We start from the raw sequence: 26234 nt of genomic DNA, 5'->3' as shown, positions 1-26234 counted from the left end.
CCAGGATAGACAGACCCTTCTTGATGAACTTTCAGGTAGTTTCCGGTTTTCCCCACTTTAAACAACTCTAAGGACTGTTCACATTTGTACATGTTGGCAACTGTGTTTCGTTATCTCAGAATAAATTTCTAACGTGGGATTGCTGGGTCATAAGGTCTGCACATTTTGCAGTTTGGTATATATGTGCAGTATTCTCCGTGAAGGGGATTGCAGAGGCAGCCCTTGGTCACGATAGCCACAGCGCTGTCACCTGTAGTTGTGGCCAGTTGCAGCCCAGGCACTGAGGAAACACTGTGTAGTCTCTGAAGTCCACAAAATGAGTCACAGGAGTCATCCATCTTTCGGTAGATGTAAGGCTGGCTTTACTCCAGTGTTAAGGAAGTTCTTTGGGACTGGAGGGCTATAAGCTAAGTGGACTCCATGGTCTCAGAAAGCCCAGTTAAATGCACTTCCAAGCTTACCCTCACAATTCAGTCCCTACTCCATCCCTCTAAGCAGGAAGAAAAATGTCCTGGCAAGGAGTCTGGCCTAAGCACCAAAATGTTATTACTCATAATTCACTGCTGTTTCTTCTTATAACAGATCCCCAAAATTTGGTTATTGCTAAACCCCTTCCTGCGTCTGATCTGATAGGAACTTTGGAAGTGCATGGGCAGACACATAGACAGCTGGGCGTCTGCTCTTTACACATGTGCTCAGAAGTGTCTGCTTCATGTTCCATCTCCCAACACAACAGCCCCTCCTGGATGCAACATTCTATGAGGGACATTGACAACTCAGAGCATATCCAGAGAAGAGTGGCTTTCAGATTGGCAGAAGTTTTTTAAACCGTGGTCTGGAAGGAATAGCTTTAAAACGGAGGAAACTGGAAACATTTTAGTCAAGAAGAAAAGACTTTGGGATGAGGTGTGAGGAGTGGTGAATATGACGCACAACAGGTGTTTTAAAAATATCTGAGGTCTTGCCATATGGAAGAGGGATTTGACTTTTTCTTTGTTGCCCAGAGGAGAGAACTAGAAAGCTGTTAACTGTTCTTTGGGATATGGAAGCACTTCTTCACATGGATAATCCTCAGGAGACAGTGTACTCACTGTCTCTGAAGTTGGTCTAGTAAATCTGGGCAACTGCTGGCCCAGGCCTTTGTGGAGGGGCTTTCAGTGATGGGTATGGGGTTGGTGATCGAGCAGCTCAGCCCACTGAACCCAGAGGCCACCTAATACAGGCTGATTTTTCTTCTACTCCAGTGTGTTGACAACCACTTCTGCTGGGCTCCTGTCTGGCCAGCAAACCGCCTGCTTCCTTCCCCTTCTTGCTTTCTGTCCCAGGCTCCTCCAGGTCTGACTCAGCTAGGTGATCTTCGACAGTATACCCGTAAATACTGTAGCTGTGTTTCTTGATGTAAATTAAGGCAGGAAGGGGTGGGGTGTTGGTTTCCTAAGCCAAAAATTAGAATCCTGGCTCCCTGCAGAAGCTATCTGCTCCACCACTGTGGATGGACTTTGTGTGTCTTACCTGCCCCTGTGCCCTTCCGCCTTCCTTCTTTCCTGTAAAACGTGGCCGTGCTTTCCAGTAGTAGAATCTTTCAAGTAAGTAACAGTTGCTTAACTTGCATAGTACTTTCAGCACACAAGATAATTTTTATGTATTTTAATTGTTTTTAAATATATATATATTTTTATTTATTTTAGAGAGGAAGGGAGAGGGAGAGAGAGATAGAAACATCAATGAGAGAGACTCATTGATTGGCTGCCTCCTGCATGCCCCCTACTGGGGACCAAGCCCCAAACCCGGGCATGTGCCCTGACCAGGAATCGAACCATGCATAACCTCCTGGTTCATCATTCGACGTTCAACCACTGAGCCACACTGGCTGGGTTACATATTTTAATTATTTTATTTGATCCTAAAACTACCCTGCAAGGTAGACAGTAGCATCATCACATCATCATGTGTTGATACACAAAAAAACAGATGCAGAGAAGTTAGTGACTTGTTTAAAGTCATAAAGCAAAGGAATATGCATCAGAGAATAAAGCAAAGAGAAGTGCCATTACATGAACTCTTCACTTGAGGATCTGTTTTTACCTTGGACTTGAGGGTAAACACAATATGTATATTTGGAGTGACTATTTGGGAAGTTGGGGTAGTGGTTGTAGATGATTCAGGATTGTCCATGAGTTGATGCTTATTGAAGGCAAGTGATGGGTATATGGGAGTTCATTGTATTATTGTCTCTACTTTGGTTTAAAATTCACCAATAACAAGTTATTGTTTTTGTTTGCTTATTTCTGAAGCCTAAAATTCAGATTTGGAGCGAAAAAAAATTTTTTTTTAAATGTGCTTTCGAGAAGTTTGAAGTACAGGGCTGTATGGTGGGCTGGCCAAGGCCTAGCGGATTAAGTGAAAACGAATTTTTTGAACCAGGTTCTCCAGTGCTCATGTCCCTCCATACCATGTGCTTTCCTTCCTCCTCAGACTCTTTCAGTATGGCTGGGAAGAAAGATTGAGATTTCTTGGTTTGGTTTGATCAGTTCATCCAGTTTTCTCTACGCCAGACTGGATCTGGTGACTCAGCAGTGGCTTCTTCCAGAGAATGCTGGACGAGGCCCTCAGCACCACACCAGGCCTGCCGTTCCGTGGCCCCCGTTCCACTTTTGGTTTTGTTTGAACTTGCATCTGGATGCAGACAGGCATGTTTTCTGTAGTGAGGACAGCACTTGAGCTAAGAATTTCTTGTTTTGTCTACTTAACTCCTCACCTGGCTCCAGGAAGTTTCTCTCTTCATAATAATTGGAAACCAAATGCTTTATGTACACAGGGCCAGGGCAGGACCAGGTTCTTCTCCTGAAAAGTTCAAAGCCACATCCTGGCCTCCTCATCCACTCCCTTGAAGGAAAAACAAATTGCCAAGAACAAAACTCTCTCCACTCCCCAAACAAATACAAAACAACAACAAAGCAAAAAAGTTTATCCCAGGGCAGTGTGTCCCTCCTGACTCCCAGACTTCTGTGGGGCAAGATGGCCTTCCTCTTTGGAATTGAGGCAGAATGAGGGCCATGCTAAAGTTCTTTGACTTGGGAATGTTCAGAGATACAAATGCAGCTTTGCTCCACAGCAAAAGTGCATCAGCTCTGCCCCCAAGCCCAGAAGAAGAACAGGGCAGTGCAGTATCTTCACCTGGCCTGTCCGGTGTTGGTCTGTAGATGTGTTTACCATTTTGATTTCAGATTTTAGATGTTGTAAGGGCAGTTAACCCTGAGCTGCAAAGCAGTAAACATGCGCAAAGTGCTCGTAAGAAACTATGTGCCGTGCACAGAAATAGGACTAAGAAACAAAGGCTGCCAGGGAGAGAGGGGATTGTTTTTATGTAACTGACCATAAACACCAAGTGAGGAGGAAAAATAAAGAAATGGAAAAAGTTTGAAGTCTGTGGCAAGAGGACCAGCGTCATTAGTCTAGTTAATTTAGGAGCCCCCACCTCCCCTGCAGTATGTCTTAGAGATCTTTTCATGTCGATATGTAGAGATTTATCTAATTCTTTTAGCTGCTGCCTATGATTTTGTAGCATGGATAAGCCATAATTTAACCATTCCTCTAGTGATGCACATTTAGGTGGTTTCCATTTTTCCACTATTGCCAACAGCGCACAGATGCTGAGAGCATCCTTGCTCATTCCTTCCTGCGAATGTGTTTTGCTCTAGAGTGGACACTAAGTAGAATGATCAGGTCAAAGGGAATACCTTTTATGCTAATAGAGTCTGCCATGCGGCCCTCCAAAGTGACTGTGCTAGTTTACATGTGTCTGGCAACTACATGGATTTTCATTGTGGATTTAACTAGTCTCTTCAGGAAAAAGATGAAAGGAGTAGAAGCATATGCTTGATTTTAAAGCTTCAAAGGATCTCCTGACATTTGGGGCCAGAGAGGGTGGTGGTGAAATGTGTAAGGGAACTGCAAGTTTAAAACCTCAGTCACTTCGGCTTTAAGAACAAAGGGGCTTGGGATCTGACCTGAGTGTGGGCGGTAGCCCTCTGTGCCGGCCATGGCGAGCGAGAGCAGCCAGGGCAGGGAGGGCAGGTTTTGCCCAGTTACAAGCCTCAGGCAGAAGACTCTTGTTCCCCATACTGACAGGTGTCTAAACAGATGGAGCTGTTTTAAAAGAAAAGTGAAAGCACCTGCCAGCTTAGTGCAAAAGGGTCTCCTGAAAAGGTGAGCAAGGACCTGTTTCCTTACAGAAGGGCACGGAACAGCCCTGGCCGGTGTTCTCAGTGGTTAGAGCCCGAGCACTGAAGGGTCGAGGGCACATACCTGGATTGCAGGTTCATTCCCTGCCCTGGTCAGGGTGCATGCAGGAGGCAACCAAACGATGTGCCTCTCTCACATTGATCTCTCTCTTTTTTTTTCTCCTTCCCCTTTCTCCTTTCCTTCCATTCTCTCTGAAAATCAATAGGGAAAAAACATCCTCAGGTGAAGATTAACAACAACAAAAAAACTAAAAAAAGGGCATGGCACATAGTGAATGAAATAGGATTTGTCTGGTGACAGCTGCAAACTGCAGTAGGCAAACCTGCTGAGCTCTGTTTGCAGTTGAGGTCCTCACCCACACCTCCACAAGAGTGAGGCATGCTGCCCTGGCCTGTGTGTGCAGACATCAGGCGAATGTGTGGGATTCACAGTCTGCTCCTGGGGAAGCCACACCGTTGCCGGTAGTGGGCCCGTCCTGAAAGGTCTGCAGCCCCAGAGACTCGCTCCTGGGTGAGGGTCTCCCAGGCTCCAGCAGCCCACAGCCTCCTACCTCCCTGCTGTCACCGTGTGTCAGTTGAGTTTCCCTGCTTATAAAAGGGATTTTTCTTACACTTCACTCTTTGCCTTTATGATTGTGCCTTTCAGGGAGGGGATGGAGGCTGGAGAGCCAGAGGTTTTGAGAAAATACATAGGGAAACAATTTTGAGTCTCCTCTGACTGGCTTTCTGATCCTTGGCGATTCCTTTGATTCTAGGCAAAACCTAGAAGGAATATCCTTTATGTTTCCTTTCAGTTTTGTAAGAAGAGCATGTCTCTTCTTGCTCTTTTTATGTAATCAGTGTGCAGCACATCCACTTCCCAAACAGTGTCTTGCAACCACATTTAGCCAAATTAATATCAGACAGAATTAATTAAGGGAAACTCTCTAATTAACATTCAAATTAACTTTTCAAATCACAGAACTGCATTCAGAACTTTAAAAAGGTGGTGGGGGGTTAGTTCTTCTTGCTTCACCGCTTGACCAGTTGGAAAAAACTTTACAATTGCCCACCATCCGGCTATGAAGAACTTTGCCTGCTAACCACAAAAGCTTATAACACGTACAGAGAATCTGTTTCTCTTCCTCTCCCATACATGATTTGTTGTTTTATTGTTATTTTTTCTTTCTTAGGAGGAGTTAGATTTGAAGCCCTGCAGTGGGGCTGTTGTGCAGATATGCTCCTAGGATCTCCTTCTCTATGAGGATCTTGTCTGCTGTGCATGTGTGTGGAGAGGAGCAGGGGTGTCAAATTCCATTGGTTTGTACCAAGTGAAGCCTCTGAGCTCCAGAGCATCCCGCTCTTATCCTCTCCTTGCATGGCTCAAATGTTAAAGGGGCATCACCCAGGACATAATTTATTTTTTGCTCTCATGTGATGTGCATATATCATTGCTCTCAACTGCTATCAGAGTTTATAGGGTAGGCCTTGCCTCACCACTGCTGCGAGGCTCTGAACTGAGCTCTTAGGTTTGGCTTGGGGATGGGATGGGGAGTCGGGGTGGGTAGGCAGGGAAGTGCTCACTCACTCACAGCTTTATTTGGAGCCCTGGAGGGAGGAGAGTCTGTGTTAATAGGAAAAAATGCGTGCTCTTCCCCAGTGAGAAGAGAGTCTGTGGCCTTCCTTTGGGTGCTGTCAGGTGGAGATAGAAGCCTGGAGGCGGCTCTGGGTCTTAGGGTGCTAGGACAGTAAGGGTAGTGCCTAGGATCACCCCCTCCCAATGAGTGTAGTATCTCATGCTTGTGTTAAGGACTTCAGAACTGTAATCTGTGGCAGTGACATCAGGCTGTCCTATAGCTATGACCTCCTCATTTTTGGAAATAGAGTGAAAAATAGGTAAATTAGTCATACACATCCTCACTCCCTTCCCCCCTTGGCTTAGAGCCAGGATAAAGCCCTGGGTTTTAGAAATTATAATAGGATTATGTGAGGGACCCAGTGGGGACAGTGGTCAGACTAAGAGGCTCCAGTTAGGAGCATCTGAGCTGGGCAGAGGCCGTCAGGACTGACTTTGAAGTTTACCTCCTCCACGGCCTCAGCCAGAGCTGGTTCATTTAGCAAAACCTCCGTTGTCTCCTCCTCTCATGGGGGGTCATAGGCTGCCCGGGCCTGTCAGACTTGTGTTTCTGCTCCCATAAATATATTTTAGTTTGTGGGCCTTGTGTTGACTGTAAGGGGTTATCTTCCAATCCCAGAGGAATCCTTCTCAGGGCCCAGCTCCGCCGAGCAGCCCACAGTGGCTGCAGCAGCAGCGTGGACCTTCTCAGGAAGGAGGGTGGGCGTAGGCAGTTGCCAGATTCTCCCACGTGTGCTGCTTCGCCCTGGAACTTCTTGGAGACAGGAGGGCAGGCTATCTGACCTTCCCTACCAGCAGTCTGTGTTGCTGAGGGTGACTCGGGCACATCTGGCATTTTAGAGAAGCACTGCTAAGCCCTCCTAGGAACCAGCTCTGTCATCACATAGGACGCTTGGGCCCTGGTTGTGAAAGTAATTTGTGAGGACCAAGAAGGCAAGAAAGATGGAGACTGTTTCTCGGGAGACTGTGATGGCTGTCCTGGTGTTCAGAAGTTTGACCTCAACGTTGACAGACTCCAGACTGCCAGCCTAGTTTGGCCACCTCCCGTCTTCCTGGCCTTTCCGCAACACCTCTGCAGACCAGCCACTTATTTGACACCTGACACAGTTCAGCAGGATTTCCGGCCCCTGCCCTCTGTCCTCAGAAAGCATGTAACAGCGCAGAACACTCAAAAGGGCTTTTGACTCCCAGCTTCAGCCATGAGAAACCCACTCTTCTGGGCTTCAAAAGACAACATTAACCTGTTCTCCTCTGACCAACATGTTAATTTTGACCACTGGGATGGGACATGGGGGGTGGGGGTGGGGGATTGCTTTTTGCTTTGTGAGCTGTTGTGTAGAACATCACTAGTTTCACACAGAAAGGAGACAGTCATTCTCCAGGGTTGGGATGAATTAAGAACTCTTGGAGAATATATTTGTTTCTCAGTATTTCAAAGGCAGCACTAATTATTTTGCAAACAATAGCTGTTTTCTTCTGCAACCCATTTCCCTAGATTTTGCTAACTTATTATATCTGGCAAGTCCAGCTTCAAACCACCATGACTAAAGCTGGATGTTTGGGAGTTGGGGGTAGGGTCAATTTGAGGGGCCAGTTAGAATCTGCACACCCACACCCCCGTCACCCAACTTTTTAAAAAAATATATATTTTATTGATTTTTTACAGAGAGGAAGGGAGTGGGATAGAGAGTTAGAAACATCGATGAGAGAGAAGCATCGATCAGCTGCCTCCTGCACACTCCCCACTGGGGATGTGCCTGCAACCAAGGTACATGCCCTTGACCGGAATCGAACCTGGGACCCTTGAGTCCGCAGGCCGACACTCTATCCACTAAGCCAAACAGGTTAGGGCCGTCACCCAACTTTTTAAAGAGTTCGTGCCAGGGAGTTGTTTGTTAATGGGGATAGAAACATAGAGTAACAAAACCTTTCTGTCAATGAAGCAAGGGCAGAACTGTACCTGGAAGTTTCTGGACCCTTTTTGCCACCCTAAGGTGGTAGTTCCCCTCCGGTGAATTTGCCAAACAGGCAGCAGCTGAGGGAGGTTTCTCATGGTACTTGGAGCCGGAGCTCAGAGGAAGAGGGAAATGGCCTGCCTTCGGATCCCAGAGAGCCCCTCTGCTGCGTGGTTTGGGTAGGGGTCCCAGAGATTTGCATCCTAATTTCTTGGTTAGGGTACGTCAGGCAGCCCGAGAGGAAGGGAGGGGGAGGAGCTCTCTAACCACTGGACGGAACAGCTGGGCCTCTGACTGAGGCCGCATTAGCATTTGAAAACCCTCTCAAGGGGTCTGAGAGCTTCCTGGGGTGAGCGCTGGGGCCTGAGTGCTGAGACCCACCGTGGCTCCACACAGAATGGGGCTGAGCATCCAGAAATAAAGACCAGAGCAGACTCAAGAATGAGCCCTTTGTGGCTTTGTCCCAAGCTTGAAAACTGTGACCAAGGCTCTTTCATTGTTAAGAAAGGCTGTTTCTTGGCCACAGCAGAGCTAATACAGCTAGTTCTCCCATCAGGCAGAGCTAGGGAAGAAAACCCTGTCCCCGGCCAGAAGGTTGTTCCGCTCCTGCTCTGTAAACCTTTCTGTTTGTGGTTATGCTTTCTCCTCACCTGCCCTCCTTTAACTCACTGGTACATTTTGCTAGAGCTTGATCACACACACCAGGGAGGTGTGTTGGTCCTAGAACAGCAACTGGGTCTGTTTCCCTTTCCTGCTTTACAGTCTCCTCTCCCAGCTGCCTAACTTGCACTCCTTCCCAAATTAAGTGTACCGTTTAGTCATTCTTCATTTAAATAGTTTAGGTTTGGACAACATTTATTTTTATTTTTAAAAAATATATATTTTATTGATTTTTTTACAGAGAGGCGGGGAGGGGGGGAGAAAATTAGAAAAATCGATGGGAGAGAAACATCGATAAGCTGCCTCCTGCACACTCTGTACTGGGGATGTGCCCGCAACCAAGGTACATGCCCTCGACCGGAATCGAACCTGGGACCCTTCAGTCCGCAGGCCAACGCTCTATCCACTGAGCCAAACTGGTTAGGGCAACATTTATAAATGTCGATTCTGGTTCATAAAAGGTCATGGCTTCAAACCTTTCCAGTCCTTTCCCTATTTCCAGTCTAAGAACCTTTCAGGTTTGGGGTATATTTCTACAGACCAGAAGTCAGCTAGACCAGAAGCATTGGAGGGAACTGGCCCAGCTTTCTTTTCTTTTTCTTTTTCTTTTCTTTTTTTTTTTTTTTTTTTTTTTTTTTTTTTGCCCAGCTTTCTTAAATCAGGAGTGATGGTGCCACCTACTGGCAATTATTGTTAGCTACAGGCTCTGTGGCTGTCCTGCTTCCTGGTAAAGGAACTGGGACCTGGGTGGGAGTAGCTGCACTGTATTCCAGGACAGGAGTAGAGTCATACATGCAGCAGTGGAGAGCACTCCAAGTGGGCGCACTATTTCCTGCTTACAGATGAGGGAACAGGCTTAGAAGTTGCCCAGGGTCACAACTAGTAAGGGGCAGAGGCAAATAGCAACAGGGCTTTCCCAACTGCAAAATTAACCATGATGCCATGATTTGCCCAAGCCAGCAGGAGATTTAGATGGTAACTGGACAAGGCATTCAGTAACATGAATAGTGAGGACTCTCTTTCCTCTTCAGAGCTCTGACTCAGCCCTGCTGTTTTTGTCAGTTTGATATGACTCACTCTTTAATTCTTAACAGCTCTTTAATCCTTGATCATTTCAGTTTTAACAAGGTTAGGTAAGCAACAGTATCTGTTAGAGATTTAAAATATTTTATTTTCATTCAATCATTTTGAAGTCATCTACTTTACAGTGAGCAACACTGATTTTCCCTATTTAGTGTTGTGATAGGAGATTTCTATTTAAAGTAAGTTTGTTTAGGTTTTTAAAGTGAGTCAATTTTACGGGGTGGGGGAGGGGAGACAGGTAGGTAATAGTACAGGTGGAATGCAGATTTATGTTAAAAATCTTGACAGTGTTATGGATGACTCAGAACAGTGGTTCTCAACCTTCCTAATGCCGTGACCCTTTAATACAGTTCCTCCTGTTGTGGTGACCCCCAACCATAAAATTATTTTCATTGCTACTTCATAACTGTAATTTTGCTACTGTTATGAATCGTCATGTAAATATCTGATATGCAGGATGTATTTTCATTGTTACAAATTGAACATAATTAAAGCATAGTGATTAATCACAAAAACAATATGTAATTATATATGTGTTTTCTGATGGTCTTAGGCGACCCCTGTGAAAGGGTCGTTCAACCCCCAAAGGGGTCGCGACCCACAGGTTGAGAACCGCTGACTCAGAAGTTTGGGAAATGTTTCACTGTGCTCTATCGTCACTGACTTGCCCCATGACCTTGGGCAGTCTCGAGGGTCCTTTCTTCATTTGTAGAAAATGAAAATGTTGGGCTGTGATCGTTCGGGTCACATAGAGCTATAATGTGTGTGATGTCTGGGCATTATGAGTGAGGCCTCTCCCAGGCTGGGCTGCTTACCCGGAGGAGGTGGTGACAAGGAATCCAGGGCCTTGGCCTGGCTTCACACACTTTGCCTCTCCCCCAGGTTCTTTCCTTTTGCCTTCTTTCTTTCTTCTTAACATCTTTATTGAGATATAATTCACATACCATGTTATTCATTGTTGTGAAACCATCACCACAATGAACCCTAGAACATTTTCATCACCCCCAAAAGTAAACTCATACGAGTCACTCCCCATCCCCCCCTAGCAACCACTAATCTATCTGTCTATGTAGATGTGCCTGTTCTGGAGATTCCATGTAAATGGCATCATATATGGCCTTTGGGGACTGGCTTCTTTCAGTTAGTGTAATGTTTCTAAGGTTCATGAAGTACAGTGTTGAATAGAAGTGGTAAGAGTGGGAATCTTTGTCTTGTTCCTGATCTTAGAGGGAAATAATTCAGTCTTTCACCATCAAGTATGATGTTAGCTGTAGGTTTTTTTGTAGATGCCCTTTAACAGATTGAGGAAGTTCCTATCTATTCCTAGTTTGAGTGTTTTTATCATGAAAGAGTATTGGATTTTGCTGAATGCTTTTACTGTGTCTACTGAGATGATTATGTGTTTTTTTAAACCTTTAGTCTGTTGACATATCAATATTACATTTATTTTCTTAGGTTACTTCTACATCAACCTTATATTTTTGGGTTAAATCTCACTTGGTTGTTGTGTATAACCCTTTCGTATGTTGCTCTGTCCAGTTTGCCTGTATTTTCTTGAGGACTTTGTGTCTCAAGTCTTGAGGACTATGCGTCAGGGCTATTGATTTATGGCTTTCTTTGCTTGTGGTGCCTTTGTCTGATTTTGGTATCAGGGTAATATTGGCCTCATAGAATTAATTGTAAAGTGTTACTTCTTTTTTTTATTTAAATAGTTTGTGAAGAATTACTATTAATTCTTCTCTGAATGTTTGGTAGAATTTACCAGTGAAGCCATCTGGACCTGAACCCTTTAATTGTGGAGGAAGCTTTTAATTACTAATTCAGTCTGTTTACTTGTGACATTGTTTCTAACTTGTAGATACTTATAGACATGCACTTCTGTAAAGGAGAGGAAATCTGGGAAGAGTAAGTCCAGAAAGAGGGGTTTGTAGTTGGCTCTGCCTGGAGCCAGGCCCTCTCTCCGCTTTATTATTTCATGTCTGTTAGAGGAAGAAGTCTTTCTTCTCCCCCCTGAATGAATGCTTTTGAGGTTAGGACCAATAACCCAAGCCTGTCTCTTAGAAAAAGTGGTGTACACTTCACCTGACACAGGAGGGAGTATTTAGACCAAGACAAATGAGAGCAGATGTGCTCTCAGGCCTTCAGGCTGGGGTGTGTGTGTGTGTGTGTGTGTGTGTGTGTGTGTCTGTCTGTCTGTCTGTGTTTTCTGCCTTGCTTCAAATATTGATAAAAAGTGAGAGGACCTCAGCTGTTGAGACCCCCTAGATTATATGTGATAGACCATGGTTAACTGCCATACAGCCATTTAAAGAATAAGGTAGCTTTCTCTGTACTGATGTGAAATGATTCCAAGATATATGAAACGTACAAAATGGTGCTGCATATGTCTTAGAAGAAACAAGATAGAGAGAACCTATAGATGCATACAGGCTGGTAAATGCAGAGTTCCTTTGAAGGGCACCCAAGATAAAAGTCAGGGGTAGTGGAGACTTCATACCGCATAGGTGGTTTTTCCCTTGTGGTTATGCTGCCTTAAACTTTTTTGAGTAATGGATTTGTGTGAAGTTCAGTGGTAAGGCTATGAGGTGGCTGTGTTTGCACATGTTTCTGTTAGGCAGCCTGGGCACAATATCTATGTCCTCATGGAAACAGCCCCCGGCCCCCAAGTCTGTATGTCTCTGCCACGGTGTGTGGGGCACAATTCAGACTTTTGTTGGTCTCCAGTGCACCTCCCTGAGGAACTGTTCCCTAAATCTGTCTTCCTGGGGGAAACTGCTGACAGATCTCAAAGGCCCTGCAAGGTGAGGTGTTCTCTTTTGAGCAGTTTCAGCAGCACATAAACCCTGTTCTGTTTGTCCAAGGTGAAAGGCTTTCACTGCCCTCCAGTCTCCCTATTCAGGTGGCCCCACAATAAAACACTTTATTCTTTCTTGGTAGGTCCAATCATGACTGCCCCCGACCCCACCCCAAGAAGTGAAGGTGCCGGGGAAGTGGAGCAGATGCCAGAATTCTGGCTTTGGACTTGCAGGCCAAGTGAGCATGCACACTAGCAGCCTGTCCTTTCTGTGGAAGGCTGGCCGAACTGGCCAGTAGGAGTGCATTTGGCTTGGGGGAAACATTCAGACTCTGTTCTCACCTGTGTGGATGCTTCCCCTCCTTCACAGGGACTACCTTGGAAGCCTGGGGGGGCCTTCCAGCCTGGGCTTCTCAGATCCCAGGCTGAATTCTGGGCCTGGATGCAGGGCCTCAAACACCGAGGATTCTCCTGTCTCTCCCACAGAGAACACCTTCTGCAGTGGGGATCACGTGTCTTGGCACAGCCCTTTGGATAACAGCGAGTCAAGAATTCAGCACATGCTGCTGACAGAGGACCCGCAGATGCAACCTGTGCAGACACCCTTTGGGGTAGTTACCTTCCTCCAGGTGAGGCACAGGTTGGACATGGGCGCGAGCCTTCCCTGTGGGAAAAGTCCTGGGAGGGCAGGAGGGCTTGGGTGGAGAGAGTGAAAGGAATGGGAGATTTCCTTGTTCTTTTCCCATTTTCTCCTCCATCTGTTTATCAGGTCGATTCAGAGGGTCTGATTTAACCTGCTGAGAGGGGAGAAGGGGGAAAGGGAAGGGGCCATTTGGGTAGGAGAGGCTGGTTGTAGCAGAGGCGGGTAACGGGGAGGTATTTCTGTGAACTAGTTAAGACCCAGGCAGCCACAGGCACAGTAACTCCCAGCAGGAATGCAGCTTTGGTATATGCATCCACCCCAGCTGCAGAGGGGCTCTGTGATCCTGATGGGTCTGCGTGAAGATTCAGTTGTTTCTCTTGAGATTGACCAAAGGCTTAGCCCCTGATGAGGAAGGGAGCTCTTCTGCCATCTGCTGGGCCCTTTGGTTGTTGTTTCGAGCTTGAAGAGTTTCAAAATCTCCTATTTACGTTCCCCATGATCCTAGATTGGGCAGAACCTCCACTACTTCTAGGGACATCCTGAGTTGGCAGGGCCCTGATTTCTCTGCAGTCAAGGACTTGACTTTGTGTCACCAGATGCCTGGCCTATCACAGCAGGGCAAGAGTCAGCCATCAGTGCCACATCTGTGGACCCATCCATATCCTGGCCAGGCAACTATTTCCTCCTGAGGGGACCATCCCATTTTGGATGCACTAGCCTCTGAGCACAGATGCTGCCTGTAGTCCCATCACTTGAAGTGACACTGACAGAGTCTGGGTGGCTGACCTTCTGGATGGGTGGGAGGAATAGCCATTAACACACTATGGCATCTTGTCTCTGGGTCCCAGATTGTTGGTGTCTGCACTGAGGAACTCCATGCAGCCCAGCAGTGGAATGGGCAGGGTATCCTAGAGCTGCTGCGGATGGTGCCCGTGTGAGTACAGCCCCTCCCTGTGAGGTGGGTGCCTGGCTTCCCAGGCCTGGGGCGGGACCCCCTTCTCCCCCCACATGTGGGCTTCCCCTTACATGGCTGTTCAGGCACTGGCTTTTCACATCAGGGCTTCCTGACAACTCGCTCCCTGATGGCCCCGACCACTGACCACTCCCTTGTGTTCTGGGCCTGGGGCAGCAAGCAGGGCAGGCTGTAGGCCCAGCCCAGACCCTCCTGCCCCCTTTCTTTATCCACAGCGCTGGCGGCCCCTGGCTGATAACTGACATGCGGAGGGGAGAGACCATATTTGAGATCGATCCACACCTGCAAGTATGTCTTGAGTGAGGAAAACCTTTCTAGCACACTGTGCCTAGGCCTCTTCCAAATAACACTGGCTTTCATCCTGGGAAAACGAAGGAGCTTTATTTGTGAGTGAGTAGACATATGGCATGATTTGGAACTTGTCCCCTGAATTCTGCAGAGTGCATAAGGGAGCAGAGATTTCAGACCAGGAAAACTGGTCTCAGACACATGTATTTTTGCATTTTAAAAGGATAATTTATTGTATGCAAATCACATATCAATAAACCTGATGTTCAAAAATATGATCGCTAGCAACTAAATCAGTATAGTGGATATTGCTAGCCCAGTATTCACCCTCCCACTTCCCCCTTCTATAAAGAACATAGACTTTCTTTGAGGGAGCCATGCCACCACTGTCACCAATATCCTATAACAGACAGAATCGGTGATGTCACAGCCATGTTGCAGTGGGGAGTCCTGATTGGTCTAATGGTCTTATGCCTTTCTAGATACATTTTCATCTTGACCAGTCAGATACCAAGCTCCTTCCCTGGGTAGGCTGGAATTTCTTGATGTGTAAAGGAAGTCTTCGTACACATAGGCCTGCAGTTGCCACTCATGTGGCCTTGCTGTATAGAGTTTCAGTGTCATCTTTGATTTTTTAGAAGAAGCACTCTTTTTTTGCAGGCAGGTGAATTTTGAAAGCCACATAAAGCATAACTTCCTTTCTTACTGGTTGCTTATGAAGCAGGAGCAGCAGATAGCTATAATGTGCCTGGCATGTGTCTGCCTCTACTTTGCCCCGGCCAGTTGCAGGTCATTGCTTCTGTGAAAATCTGGTAGGACACAGGCAGCTGCAGGAGTTACATGTCCTCCAGGAGGGATAGGAGGTGGCAGGGAAGAGGCAGACACATAGCCAGCAGTCCCTGCGTTCTTTACTGCAGACCTGTGAGTTCTTGGGTAGAAACCCTACTCATCCACAGATGATGCTCCTCCATTTTCCTAGTGCCTTTAACACTGAAGTTTTCAAATTGCTGCCAGGATCCTCTGTTATCTCTACTTTAAACTTGGTTTTCTTGTAACTTCTGCTTATGCAAGAGCCAGGAACCACTAAGGGTATGTTTCCCTAAACCCTTGTACTACAGCCACACTGGGATCCAGCATGGGACACTGTGGGCTGTTGTTTTACCCCCATCATAAGTGCCAAGTATTGAGAAAGGACCTGGTCCTTTGAACTAATAGGGTAATAAGCAGCCTATCATTTCCTGCATGCCAAGAATAGTTCTCTTCCTAATCTTTAGGCTCCCCCTCAACCAGCTAGCAGGACCAAGAGTACCTAGGGGGTTGTTTGTGTTTTTTTAAAAAATATATATTTTTATTGATTTTAGAGAGGAAGGGAGAGGAAGAGAAAGAAACATCAGTGATGAGAGAATCATTGATCGGCCGCCTCCTGCATGCACCACACTGGGGATGGAGCTCACAACCTGGGCATGTACCCTGACTAGGAATCAAACCATGACTCTTCTGGTTTATAGGTCAGCGCTCAACCACTGAGCCACACCGGCCAGGCCCTAGTCGTCTTGAAAAGTAAGCAGGCAGCCCTAGGTGGTTTGGGTCGGTGGATAGAGCATTGGCCTGCGGACTGAAGGATCCTGGGTTTGATTCCGGTCAAGGGCATGTACCTCGGTTGTAGGTTCCTCCCTGGCCTGGACCCTGGTCAGGACTCATGCAGGAGGCAACTAATCAATGTGCTTTTCTCACATCGATATTTCTCTCTATATTTCCCTCTCTCTTCCACTCTCTCTAATAATAAATGGAAAAATATCCTCGGGTGAGGATTCAAAAATAATAATAATAAAAGTAAGCAGGCAGACCTTGATGAGAAAGCCCAGCTTTTTTTCCTGGTGACTCTGTGCCAAGTGGGAACTCCTCTGTGCTCATGTGTGCCAGTCTGGGCCTGCTTGCAAGTGGTTCATTTTAGGTTGGCTCCTGTTCCTTTGCTCCAAGCTCTACCACTGGCTAGGTGTGTGCCTAAACAAGTCCCTTAACTTCTCCAGGTCTTAACTCTTTCTTTTTTACTTATAAAGTAAGTGGTCTTAGCTAGTTGAGCCAAGAGGTATTCTTAGCTTTTTGCGTCAGTAAGGGGCTTTAGGGTGGCCACTAGAGAGAGGGGAAAAGTCAGACTCTACCCTAAGCAAACTAGGGCCCACATGCTCCTGCCTGGAGCACAGAGCTGCTCTCTTTCATCAGCCTGTCCCTGTCACTGCTCAGAAGCCCAGCTTTGCCCAGGCCAGTGGTAGCACTGGAAAGGAGGAGAGTGTGATTGATGGGAGGGAGGCATACAGAGAAAGGCCTGGTCTCAAGAAAAAGGACCTTACTAGTATGTAAGCTTACCTTGTGCTTCCCCAGCAGCCAGATGGTGCCTGTGGAGGCCTGGAGAGAAGGGCGTGCAGACTCTTATTGAGGTGCTCACTCAGGAGCTTTGTTTGGCCCACATGGTTTGTTTATGAGCGAGATTATTAGAGCCTTCCAGATGACCTTTAATCCAAAGCCCAACATCACAAAACTGTGTTTTACCAGAAACCCCAACAGTGGGGTGTTTGGTCATGACTCTTCCTCAAGGCCATTTGGCAAGGCCATTTGGAGGGTGTTTGGACTCAACAGTGCCAAGGCCTGCACGAAGGCAGAGCCTCAGGTGAGGCCTGCAGATGGTCACTGACCTCCAGGCACCCATTTCATTCGAAGAAATGGAAATAAACTTCATCCAGAGTCCTTTGTCAAACAAGTTAGCAGTGCAGGAAGTCCTGCCCTTCTGCTCTGTGGTGGTGCTTCACGGTGACCACTCCCCCTGCTGTTAGAAGAGGAAACTGCAGATGTGGAGCCAGGGAGAAGCTGGTCTGAGTCCTGGCCTCTCCCACCCGTGCCAGCTTCCATCCCGTTCTCTGTAGTAGCAACTGAGGAGGTTCTTCCTGGATGATGGGAGGAGAGGAAGGACTGTGCTTTTCCTTAGGGAAATAGTTCCTGGTTCTGCCACATTAGCAACACAGGCCTGCATGGGTTGAGCAGAGCTGAGGCTTTGAAACAGGTGTGAAGGTCTTTTTTTCTGAAGGTTGATGATAGAAGAGAAGCTTCCCTTGGGATTTTTCTTCTTCCTGGCTTCCCCTAATCCCTGGTTCCCCTGGAGGAGTCCTGTGGCTGGCAGAGACTGCTGTGTGTTATAGCCAGAGATCCTGCTCTTCTAGCACTTGTCCTGTGCTCAGCACCTACAGGGGCTCAGTAAATACTGGAAAGGCAGTGTTGACCTTGGGCCACCGGTTCGCTGAAGGAACTCTGGCTCTTTGGTTCTTTCTAAGCAGGAGAGAGTTGACAAAGGCATCGAGACGGACGGTTCCAATCTAAGTGGTGTCAGTGCCAAGTGTGCCTGGGATGACCTGAGCCGGCCCCCTGAGGATGACGAAGACAGCCGAAGCATCTGCATAGGCACACAGCCCCGGCGGCTCTCTGGCAAAGGTAGGAGCTCTCACCCAGCCTTCCTTCTCCTCTTTCCCCAGGCCTGGTTTTCAGGCTCTGTAGGATGGGTCTCTGACATAAACAGCCCCTTCAATAGTTTCTTTCCTGGCAGGATTTAAACAGCATGTGAAGTCTTCCAGCAGGGTGGAATTAAGGGAGCTTTGCTGACCCATTTCTCCTGTTCCCTTTGTGTGTATTTCAAATGTACCACCAGCAGTGACCATTGTGTTTTAGATTTATCCCTTGCAATCTGAGGTCATGGAGGTGAGTGGAAGCCATAGAACAGTTACAGGAAAAGGCCACAGTCCACCCAAGTACAAGAGAACAAGCATCGGCCACCCATGGAATTGACTCAGGGCCCAGCTCTGGCCTGAAAGCCATGCCAGACCGAGGATCACTCTGGCCTCAGGCCTTAGACAAGAGAGGCCTGAGTGTGAGGCCAGCTTGCAAACTTCCCTGCCCCACTGTCCTGCAGATACAGTGCTAGGGGCTGTGGGCAGGGGACCCTGTGCCCATTACATTCCAGGTGAGGCCATGGAGGAGGATATGGCTCTCTTGTTGGAAGCTCATCATGTTGGTCTTGGCTATAGAAACAGTTGTGGTTTTTAGCAAAGAGCATCCATAACTAACTCCAAAAGAAAAGCAGCCATTTACAAATATACAGCTTCTTTTTCTGCTTCTTTTCTCTATTCCTCCATTTTTCTTCATTTTTTTGAAGAATAAGATACCCATAGTCCTGAATAAAATGCCTACATATGTGATAGCACTTATGAAAGGTTTCCTTCCCATAAAGGACAACTTAAAACCCTAACACGAATATCTGACCCAATATCTGTGCCAAACCCATGGGAGGTTTCAAGAGAACATATACAATTACTTGAATCATTCAGTACTTTTGACAAAAGAGGTAATTTAAGGAGGAATTCATAATCTTGTCCAAAATTTCACCATCATTGGATATTTTTTTAAATTATAAAAGTAATCCATGCTACTATAACAAGTCAAACCATTAGAAAAGTTAATAATCACCTCCATCATCCACTCCAAGCCCATCCTTTGAGCAGCCGATGTTAATTTGCTTTTCTGTATGTGTTTGTAGTTTGTGGAGGTAAGTCTTAGGCCAGAATATCAATATAGGGGATCAGACTAGTAGGCTTCACCCAAAGACCAGCAAAGCAACTTGCAAAGAAATAATCCCACCCGGGACTCCTTTCTCATCTCTTGGCCTTTGCCAGACTCATGGAGAGGCAGGGTACCTGGGCCAAGGGGAGATGACCTCAGCATCTCACTGACCCAGCCCACAGGGAAGGAGTGGCAGGACCACATACCAGCTGGCCACTCAGAATCCAGAAATGTGTGTAAGAGACACCTTACCATTCATGGCAGGGCACTTACAGCCTTTACGGGCACCCATTTCAGTGGGCAGAATCTGTGGATGGTCTTGGGAGTCACTGCCTGGAACTATGTTAAAGTTAGAGCTGGCGCCTAACTTCAGGAAGGGAAAGGACAGTGGAGAAGAGCCCTGTCTTGGAGGCCACCCCTTGTCTTCTACAAGAATGGCCTCTTCAGACCAAAAGTTTCTTGAGAACATGATGCCTTATCAGCCCTGTGTCCTCACGCTGCACCCACTCAGATCTCGCAGCTGATGCCTAGAGCAGGCTCAGGAGGCCTTCCTGGGGGCCTTTCTCCAGCATGTCTACAGAACCAGGTTCTAAGGGCCGGGTTGGGGGATGCTGGGAGTCCAAAGGACCACTAGACAACTTAGTGGTGTTGTTGCAGACACGGAGCAGATCCGGGAGACCCTGAGGAGAGGACTTGAGATCAACAGCAAACCCGTGCTTCCACCAATCAACCCTCAGCGGCAGAATGGCCTCACCCATGACCGGGCCCCGTAAGTTCCCTACCACAGCGGGCTTAGTACAGCTACCTGTTAGCAATGTCACAGGGCTGGGACAAGGGGACAGTTTTGTCCTGAAGGGCCTGTTTCTGTGGCTTGCATGAGAGAGAACAATGCTGATAGCCCTTGCTGGATGGGCCCAGGGTCTGGGGAATACGGATCTGTGGGTCATAGATAGGAAAGGGCCTCAGAGGGGACCCAGCGGAGCAGGAATATAAACATTAGTAAATATTTATATGGGCTGTGTGAGCAGACGGGAGGCCAAATTGGGGCAAAATCTGAGTTGGGGCCTCCCAGCCTTGTGGGAGCCCATTGTGCTGAGCACAGCTCCCCCTTATCTCAGCCTCGACCAGAGTTGCCCTTCCTTCCTTCCTGGAGCCTGGTCTCCGGCTGATAGCTGCAACCCCAGGGGCCTCACTGTCTGGCCAGCCCCATACTGGACGCCTGCTACTGAGGCCCTTCTTCCTGCCTGCCTTCCATGGGGCCCAGGGCAGGGAAGGGAAGTCCCTTGCAGGCCTCTGCTGCCTATCCAGGGGCCTCCATAGCCCTTGGGAGAGACTGTGGCCACCCCAAGGTCAGATCCGTTTCCTGCTGACCTCTTTTCCTCTGAGAGGGGACAAATGGTGGGTAGGGCTGGAGCTGGGCATCCCCCTCTGCTCTTAGTCCCAGGGCAGCTCTAGGGAATAGCTGCTGGCAGGGGATACCTGGGAGCTGGCAGGCCAGAGCAGGAACCTGGCCTGCCAGGGAGGAAGTTGCTGTGCTCTGAACTAAAAAGGAAGCAGCTTACTCCTGCAAGACCAGTGTAATCTGTCCTCCTTCTCAAAAGTCTTTATTACACACTTGCTGTGTGGCAGGCTCAAGACCCAGGGGTCCATCTGGGGTACAGACTCTTTTAGGGACACGTGAACAATTAAATTAATTAATTAATTAGCTAATTGGTGTGAGTCTGGCTGTCTATGCAATTTTTTAGAAATAGCTACTTCTTTGTATTCTAGCTCCAGATGCTCATCTACAAGCCCCGGGAGTGGTAGTGATTTAATACCCTGCAGAAAAGACAAGTCAGGATGATCAGGAGTAGTTAGGGAGGGCTTCTCAGAGGAGGAAGAACATGAGCTATGGACCCTGAAGGCACTCTGGAATTGTAACAAGTAGGGGAAGGAGCTGACAGGGATGGAACAGGAAGACCTAGCTAGTTAAGTTAGTGCTGATGCTGGGAGCAGATTGTGGAGGAGAGAGAGTTGCTCTGGGGACAGGCCTGCCCAAGGGGGCTCACCGTGCAGAAGCCATGAGAACTGAGCTCTTTGGCAAATGCCAGGAGAAGCCTCCACTGCTGCCTCAGAGCAGTTTTCAACTCCAGCCAGTAGGTTTCTCCAGCCAGTTACCCTGAAGTAGCTGGCTTGAGGCACCATGATCTTCCCTTGGCAGCAGCAGATGGCCAGGCTGGGTTGTGTGGCATCTGGAGCCTCTCCACCTGTGAATCTGGACCCTTTCCCTGGCCACACTCCTTGTGCCCTGAGCTTGGCTTCTAGGCCCCCAAGCCCTGGTGATAGGCCTGGAGGTACTTGGAGGCTTAAAGACTCAAGCAGATTGCCTATAACTTGCAGACAGTCTTAGCCCAGATGGCCCTTCCAGCTCTGGAAGGTTCAGCTTTCTAGGCAGAAGGGCAGGGACTCCTGTGGAGACACCCCACTTGCCCCTCTTGTATAGCTGATATAGGTCTGAGGTCTCACTTCCCATCTTGGGCATACTTCCAGCTGGTATGGCCCCCAAACATTGCAAGGAGGCACAAGTCTTTGGGTTTCTAGATGCACACATACCGCTCCTTCAGACTAGGCAGTGGGCATCAGATCTGGTCCAAGGGCTGTCTGTAGATATAAGACAGAGGCTGCAGCCTCCACCCTTTGACCTGAGATGCATAGAGATGGGTAGGAATAGACCAGAGGTGCCAGCCCTCTGGTACCTCCCTTTCCTGCAGCTCAGGTACCCAGTCAGGTCTCCCAAGTGCCAGAATCTGCAGTTTGGAGGGAATCGGAACCTTTCCTCTGAGGTTCTCAGTGCCGGTTACTAATTTGTTAACAATTGGTTGAGAAATGGTTCCTCCTCCTTTGCCAAGAATATTTTCCAACACACCCCTCAAGTCTCTCATGACTCTGGCTCCCTATTATCTCATGATCAGCGATGATGGACTTGGTTCAGATAAGCAAGCACACTTGTAATATTGTGCTTCCTACTCTGGGACTTGACCCCATTTCAGATAAACCACATGGCTTGCAACTGAGAAAGCCAATCCCAAATGTGTTGGCACCAGTGTTTGCTCCTCCCTGGGAGGAGGCGGGGAGCAGCCAGCAGGGACCTTATTGTGCCTACAGGTCTGATTTTCCTTTAGTCTGGCCCTCTGGGCTGGGGCATTCAGATGCATGGGCTTCCTGGGTCTGAATGTGGCCTGAGGAAGCTGCAGTTCAGAGGAGCTGATGGAGCCCGACATTGGCAGCTGGGCCCTGGCCTACCTGGGGAATCAGGTACTTGCTCTTTTCATGCCTCAATAGCAACTAACACTTCAGTCACACCTAGTATGTGCCAGGTGATGTTCCAAGTGCTTTATAGCATCTGAATTTAGCTCATCCTCATAGTCACTCTAAGAAGTAGATAATCTTATAGATGAGGAAACTAAGGTACAGAGAGGCTAATGAGCAACTTGCTCACGGTTATACCAGGGTGGAGCTTAGGGCGGGCTATTAGCCATTAATACAGTGTGATCTTCCTCACCCCATGAGTGGGGATCCCGTGAGGGACACACAAGACTGTGTCTCTGAGGTGGTAACCCTCACTGGTGGCTCTTATCTAACTAGTTGGAGCACAAAGAGAGACCTTTCACATGACATCAAGGGCAAGGCTAAATCTTGGAGTTAGAAGCGTACTCTGCATATTTAACCCTGGAGAGGACATTCCGTCAGGCTCCTGCTTCCAAATCCCAGAAATAACGAGCTGTGTCTATGTCATAATTGGCTCATTTATACCAGAGCTACTTTTTGACACAGAGCCTTTTCTTCATGCTCAGAAACAAAACCAACCCTATCTGTGGCCCCTCCACCACCTCAGAAGTTAGGGATTTCTTTCTTTCTTCCTTGAGGCCTTACTTCCTGCTTCCCAGAAAGGCAGACCCCCCTGGGCAACCTGCTCCTCTCCCACTAGCCCTTGCCAGCCCCCCTGCCCCGCCCACCGCCCTCCCGGAAAGGGGCTCCTTCCAGCATTTCACACCCTTGCGTTCCTGCCGTGGAGTTTATATCTGCCTTTCCCCAAGGTGATCAGTCGAGAAAAGCCTCCTTGGGCTTGGCTGGCACCTTCCTTCCCACTGCCTGCCCGAGTGAGTTTAGGAAGCATGAGAAATAGTTCCTTTGTGCCACTAAGGAGAGCCTGGCTTAGAGACGGACCTGGGGGGAAAAGTCACTGGGTGTCTTCCCTGTCTGAGGTTGCCGGTTAAACATGCAGTTCTACGGTTAAACATGCAGTTCTACAGTTAAACATGCAGTTCTACGGTTAAACATGCAGTTCTACGGAGTCTGGCCTTAGCTCCCAGCCTCCTGCAGTGTGTCGGAGGATGTGAGTGTCCGGTGCACCATGTGGGGACGTTGGCTTTTCTATTAACTGTTAGTCTGATGCCGGGAACCTGCAGCAGAGTCCCAGGACCTCCCCCTTCCTCTGCCAGCGACTCACTGACTGAGGTGGGGGGACCTTTTGGGAGCCTGTGGATCAGAGGGACTCAGGTGTGTGTGTATACACAGGTTCCTGGCCGTGGGAAAAACTCTTTGTAGTTGAGGCACCTTTAAAAAGCAAACTAACCATCCTTGCTGATCCAAGTTTCTTGGTCGTCTGGACTTGCACCAATAGTTCTTAAGGTGGTTTTTTTTTCTTTTTGCCTTAATTTCCCAGAGAATTAAAGTTTTGAATTCTGTTGTGACATTCTCAGCTGCACCCTCCCTCCAGCACGGACACACATACCCACACATAAATTTCTCTCCACTTTTATGGGTGTTTCTGCTCCCATTTGTTTGGCCTCCTGGGTGGGGTGACCTTGCTGCCTCTCTTCCCGAATCTTGAATAGCTTGTGACCTGACTAGGGAGTCATCCTTTAGGAAAAAATGTGTTTTGTTTTGCTCATCCTCAAAGCCATGAATGTTAATTAGGAGAAGAAAATATCTAGTTTGCATCCAGTGAGCTGGGTGAAAGAAGGTGAGTTTCCATCTGGGAAAATAGCTGGGCTGTTGCTATTGCTGCTCACACGCAGGGCGATCTTCAGTAACCCGGTTCTAAGGGGTCTACGGCATCAATGCAGTGGCCAGCCCGGAGCCTGCATCTGTCACATTGCCTTCCCTCATCCCTCCCAAGCTCGGCAAGTATAGTTTTTTCACTGGAGAGAAAAGCCCAGAAAGAAAGAGGCCTGCTCTCAGGGTCTCTGCCAGGCCGCAGAGCTGAGGAGACAGACCCAGACCTCTGCGATGTCCGTGTGTCGTGCTGAGTGCCTGCCTTTATTTGCCTTTCTCAGAAATACACGTTTGAAAGGGTAAAACAAGGTGCTCCACAGCAAATCCAGCTCAGTGAATGTGTTTGAACTCCATTCTCTGCTCCACTTCCCCAAAGAGATGAAGCCATGCTCATTGTTGACCCCCCAGCCTCAAGTTCATGGCCAGCCCATTGAATTCCCCGTCCAAAATACATCCCCGCATCCTCAAGTTGCACAATCGGGAGTGTTTTTATCGCCCATCCTTGATATTCATTGTCACCCAACACTTCAGCAGTGAGTCACTGCTCCAGAGAAGGGAAAAGGAAGGCTCAAAGGTGAGAGCTGGAGAGAGGAAATGACTCAGTGTCTCACAGAACGGGAAGCCGAGGGCCCTGGCTAGAGTGGGCTCCTTCAGGAAAGCAGGGGTCCTATTTGCCCACCCAAGCAGAGCCCAGGCTGGGATGGAGGTCTCTGGTGCCCAGAGGAGTTGACGGTTAGTTAAGGAATCCCTTAATCTTAATGTAAGTTTTCTCACTCTGTCTTCAGCTACACTGTGTCTCACTGTTCTGTTATCACATTCCATACTTGGAATATTCACAGTGAAAAGACTGCTTCTTATCATTTGGTTATTGGTTTACCAATGCCCTGCCTTTTGCTCCTGGTCTTGTCCCCATCAGAGAATTTCTCAGAATGACCAGATGATTGAACCTTTTGCTTAACAGTAATTGTGGAGGTGAGCTGGTGCCCTCATCCCCACCCATACCCTGTTCTAGTCCCGCCCCGAAGACAGGCCTACAAGCAGTTCTTTCTCTGGAAAGTTCAGAGCTTTCGTCAGCAATCTGAAAGCAAAAGGAATAATCTCCCCGGCTACACGCAGAATCCAGAGATTGGGCTGGGCTCAGCAGGCCAAACCCACTTCACTTCTGAATAGTTGCCAACCCTGATGCCCTGGTTCCCACTCTGGGCAAACCCAAGGAGAAGGCCCCAAGTCGTGTGACTAGTGTATACGTCACCACTGTCATGGGACTGGGATTGTGGCTAAAAGGAGCCTTAGTGGCTAGGCTCCTCTCATTTCCATGCCTGCTGCCATTGATAGAATCTAACCAGTACTCTGGGGTTAAAGTGGAAAAATTAAGACTTTTCAATCTGAAGAGATCACGGTGGAGAAGAAAATGGATAAGGTTCTGTCAGTGTGTAGAGTATGGGTAGGGTGAACAGGGGCATGTACTGTAAACTATACAGCACTAGAAATCAGGAGTCTTATCTTGACACTGGAAGGAGATGGTATTTTTGGATACGTAAAAAGTCACCTTATGCAGTGGGAAGTGTAAATATAGAATGTGTTATGCAGACAGGTGGTAAAGGAGAAATGAATGGAAAGATTTAGATCAATTCCTGAATTACCAAGGTGTGCCTCTAAGCTATCTCATAAATCTCCCCTTGGTGCTCCCAATACAAGAGGAATCCTAGGCTAAACAGGTTTTTGTGGCAAAACAGGCAGTTTTTATTGGGCATTGCCATGTGCCAGGCCCTGTGTGTGAGCTGCTGTTGTCCTCATTTTATAAATTAGAGCATGGAGGCTTAGCTGTATTAGATAACTCATCTAGGGTCAATAATCTTGGAATAAGGGTCAGAGCCAAGAATTGAACGTTGGGTTGTTTGACTCCAGATCCAGGCCTCTTCACCACTGGATACTGCCTGTAAAAGAGGATACAAGTGGGGTAACTGCCTGCCAACTCCCAGGAAAAAGATAACTGGAGTCTGCATACCAATGCACGGAGTAAATGTGGTATTTTCGTTTGCCTGGAAACCCAAGAGGGTGGCAGGTTAGAGGAGGGGGACCATTTGGCTGAGAGAAACAGCCTATATAATAAAGCGGTAATATGCAAATTGACTGTCATGCCATCGCACAAGATGGCCGCCACAAGATGGCCAGCAGGGGAGGGCAGTTGGGGGCAACCAGGCTGGCAGGGGAGGGAAGTTAGGGGCAACCAGGCCTGCAGGGGAGGGCAGTTAGGGGCGACCAGGCTGACAGGGGAGGGCAGTTGGGGGTGATCAGGCCGGCAGGGGAGCAGTTAGGCGTCGATCAGGCTGGCAG

The 26234-nt window shown here is 47.9% G+C and overlaps 1 protein-coding gene across 1 annotated transcript in view; it reads left to right on the top strand.

The window, feature by feature from the left end:
• Positions 1-26234, top strand: part of SUFU (suppressor of fused homolog (Drosophila)) — an 86564-nt gene that overhangs the window by 37928 nt on the left and 22402 nt on the right. The window contains exons 4-9 of the mRNA XM_014549402.1: positions 12495-12590; positions 12838-12980; positions 13843-13928; positions 14183-14255; positions 17582-17738; positions 19518-19629. Coding sequence (XP_014404888.1) covers positions 12495-12590; positions 12838-12980; positions 13843-13928; positions 14183-14255; positions 17582-17738; positions 19518-19629 — 667 coding nt within the window. The remainder of the gene's footprint in view (positions 1-12494; positions 12591-12837; positions 12981-13842; positions 13929-14182; positions 14256-17581; positions 17739-19517; positions 19630-26234) is intronic.

Source organism: Myotis brandtii, unplaced genomic scaffold, assembly GCF_000412655.1.
Source record: "Myotis brandtii unplaced genomic scaffold, ASM41265v1 scaffold550, whole genome shotgun sequence".
Classification (NCBI taxonomy): domain Eukaryota; kingdom Metazoa; phylum Chordata; class Mammalia; order Chiroptera; family Vespertilionidae; genus Myotis; species Myotis brandtii.
The sequence above is the reverse complement of the archived record's forward strand: the minus strand, read 5'-3'. Positions and strand labels throughout refer to the sequence as shown.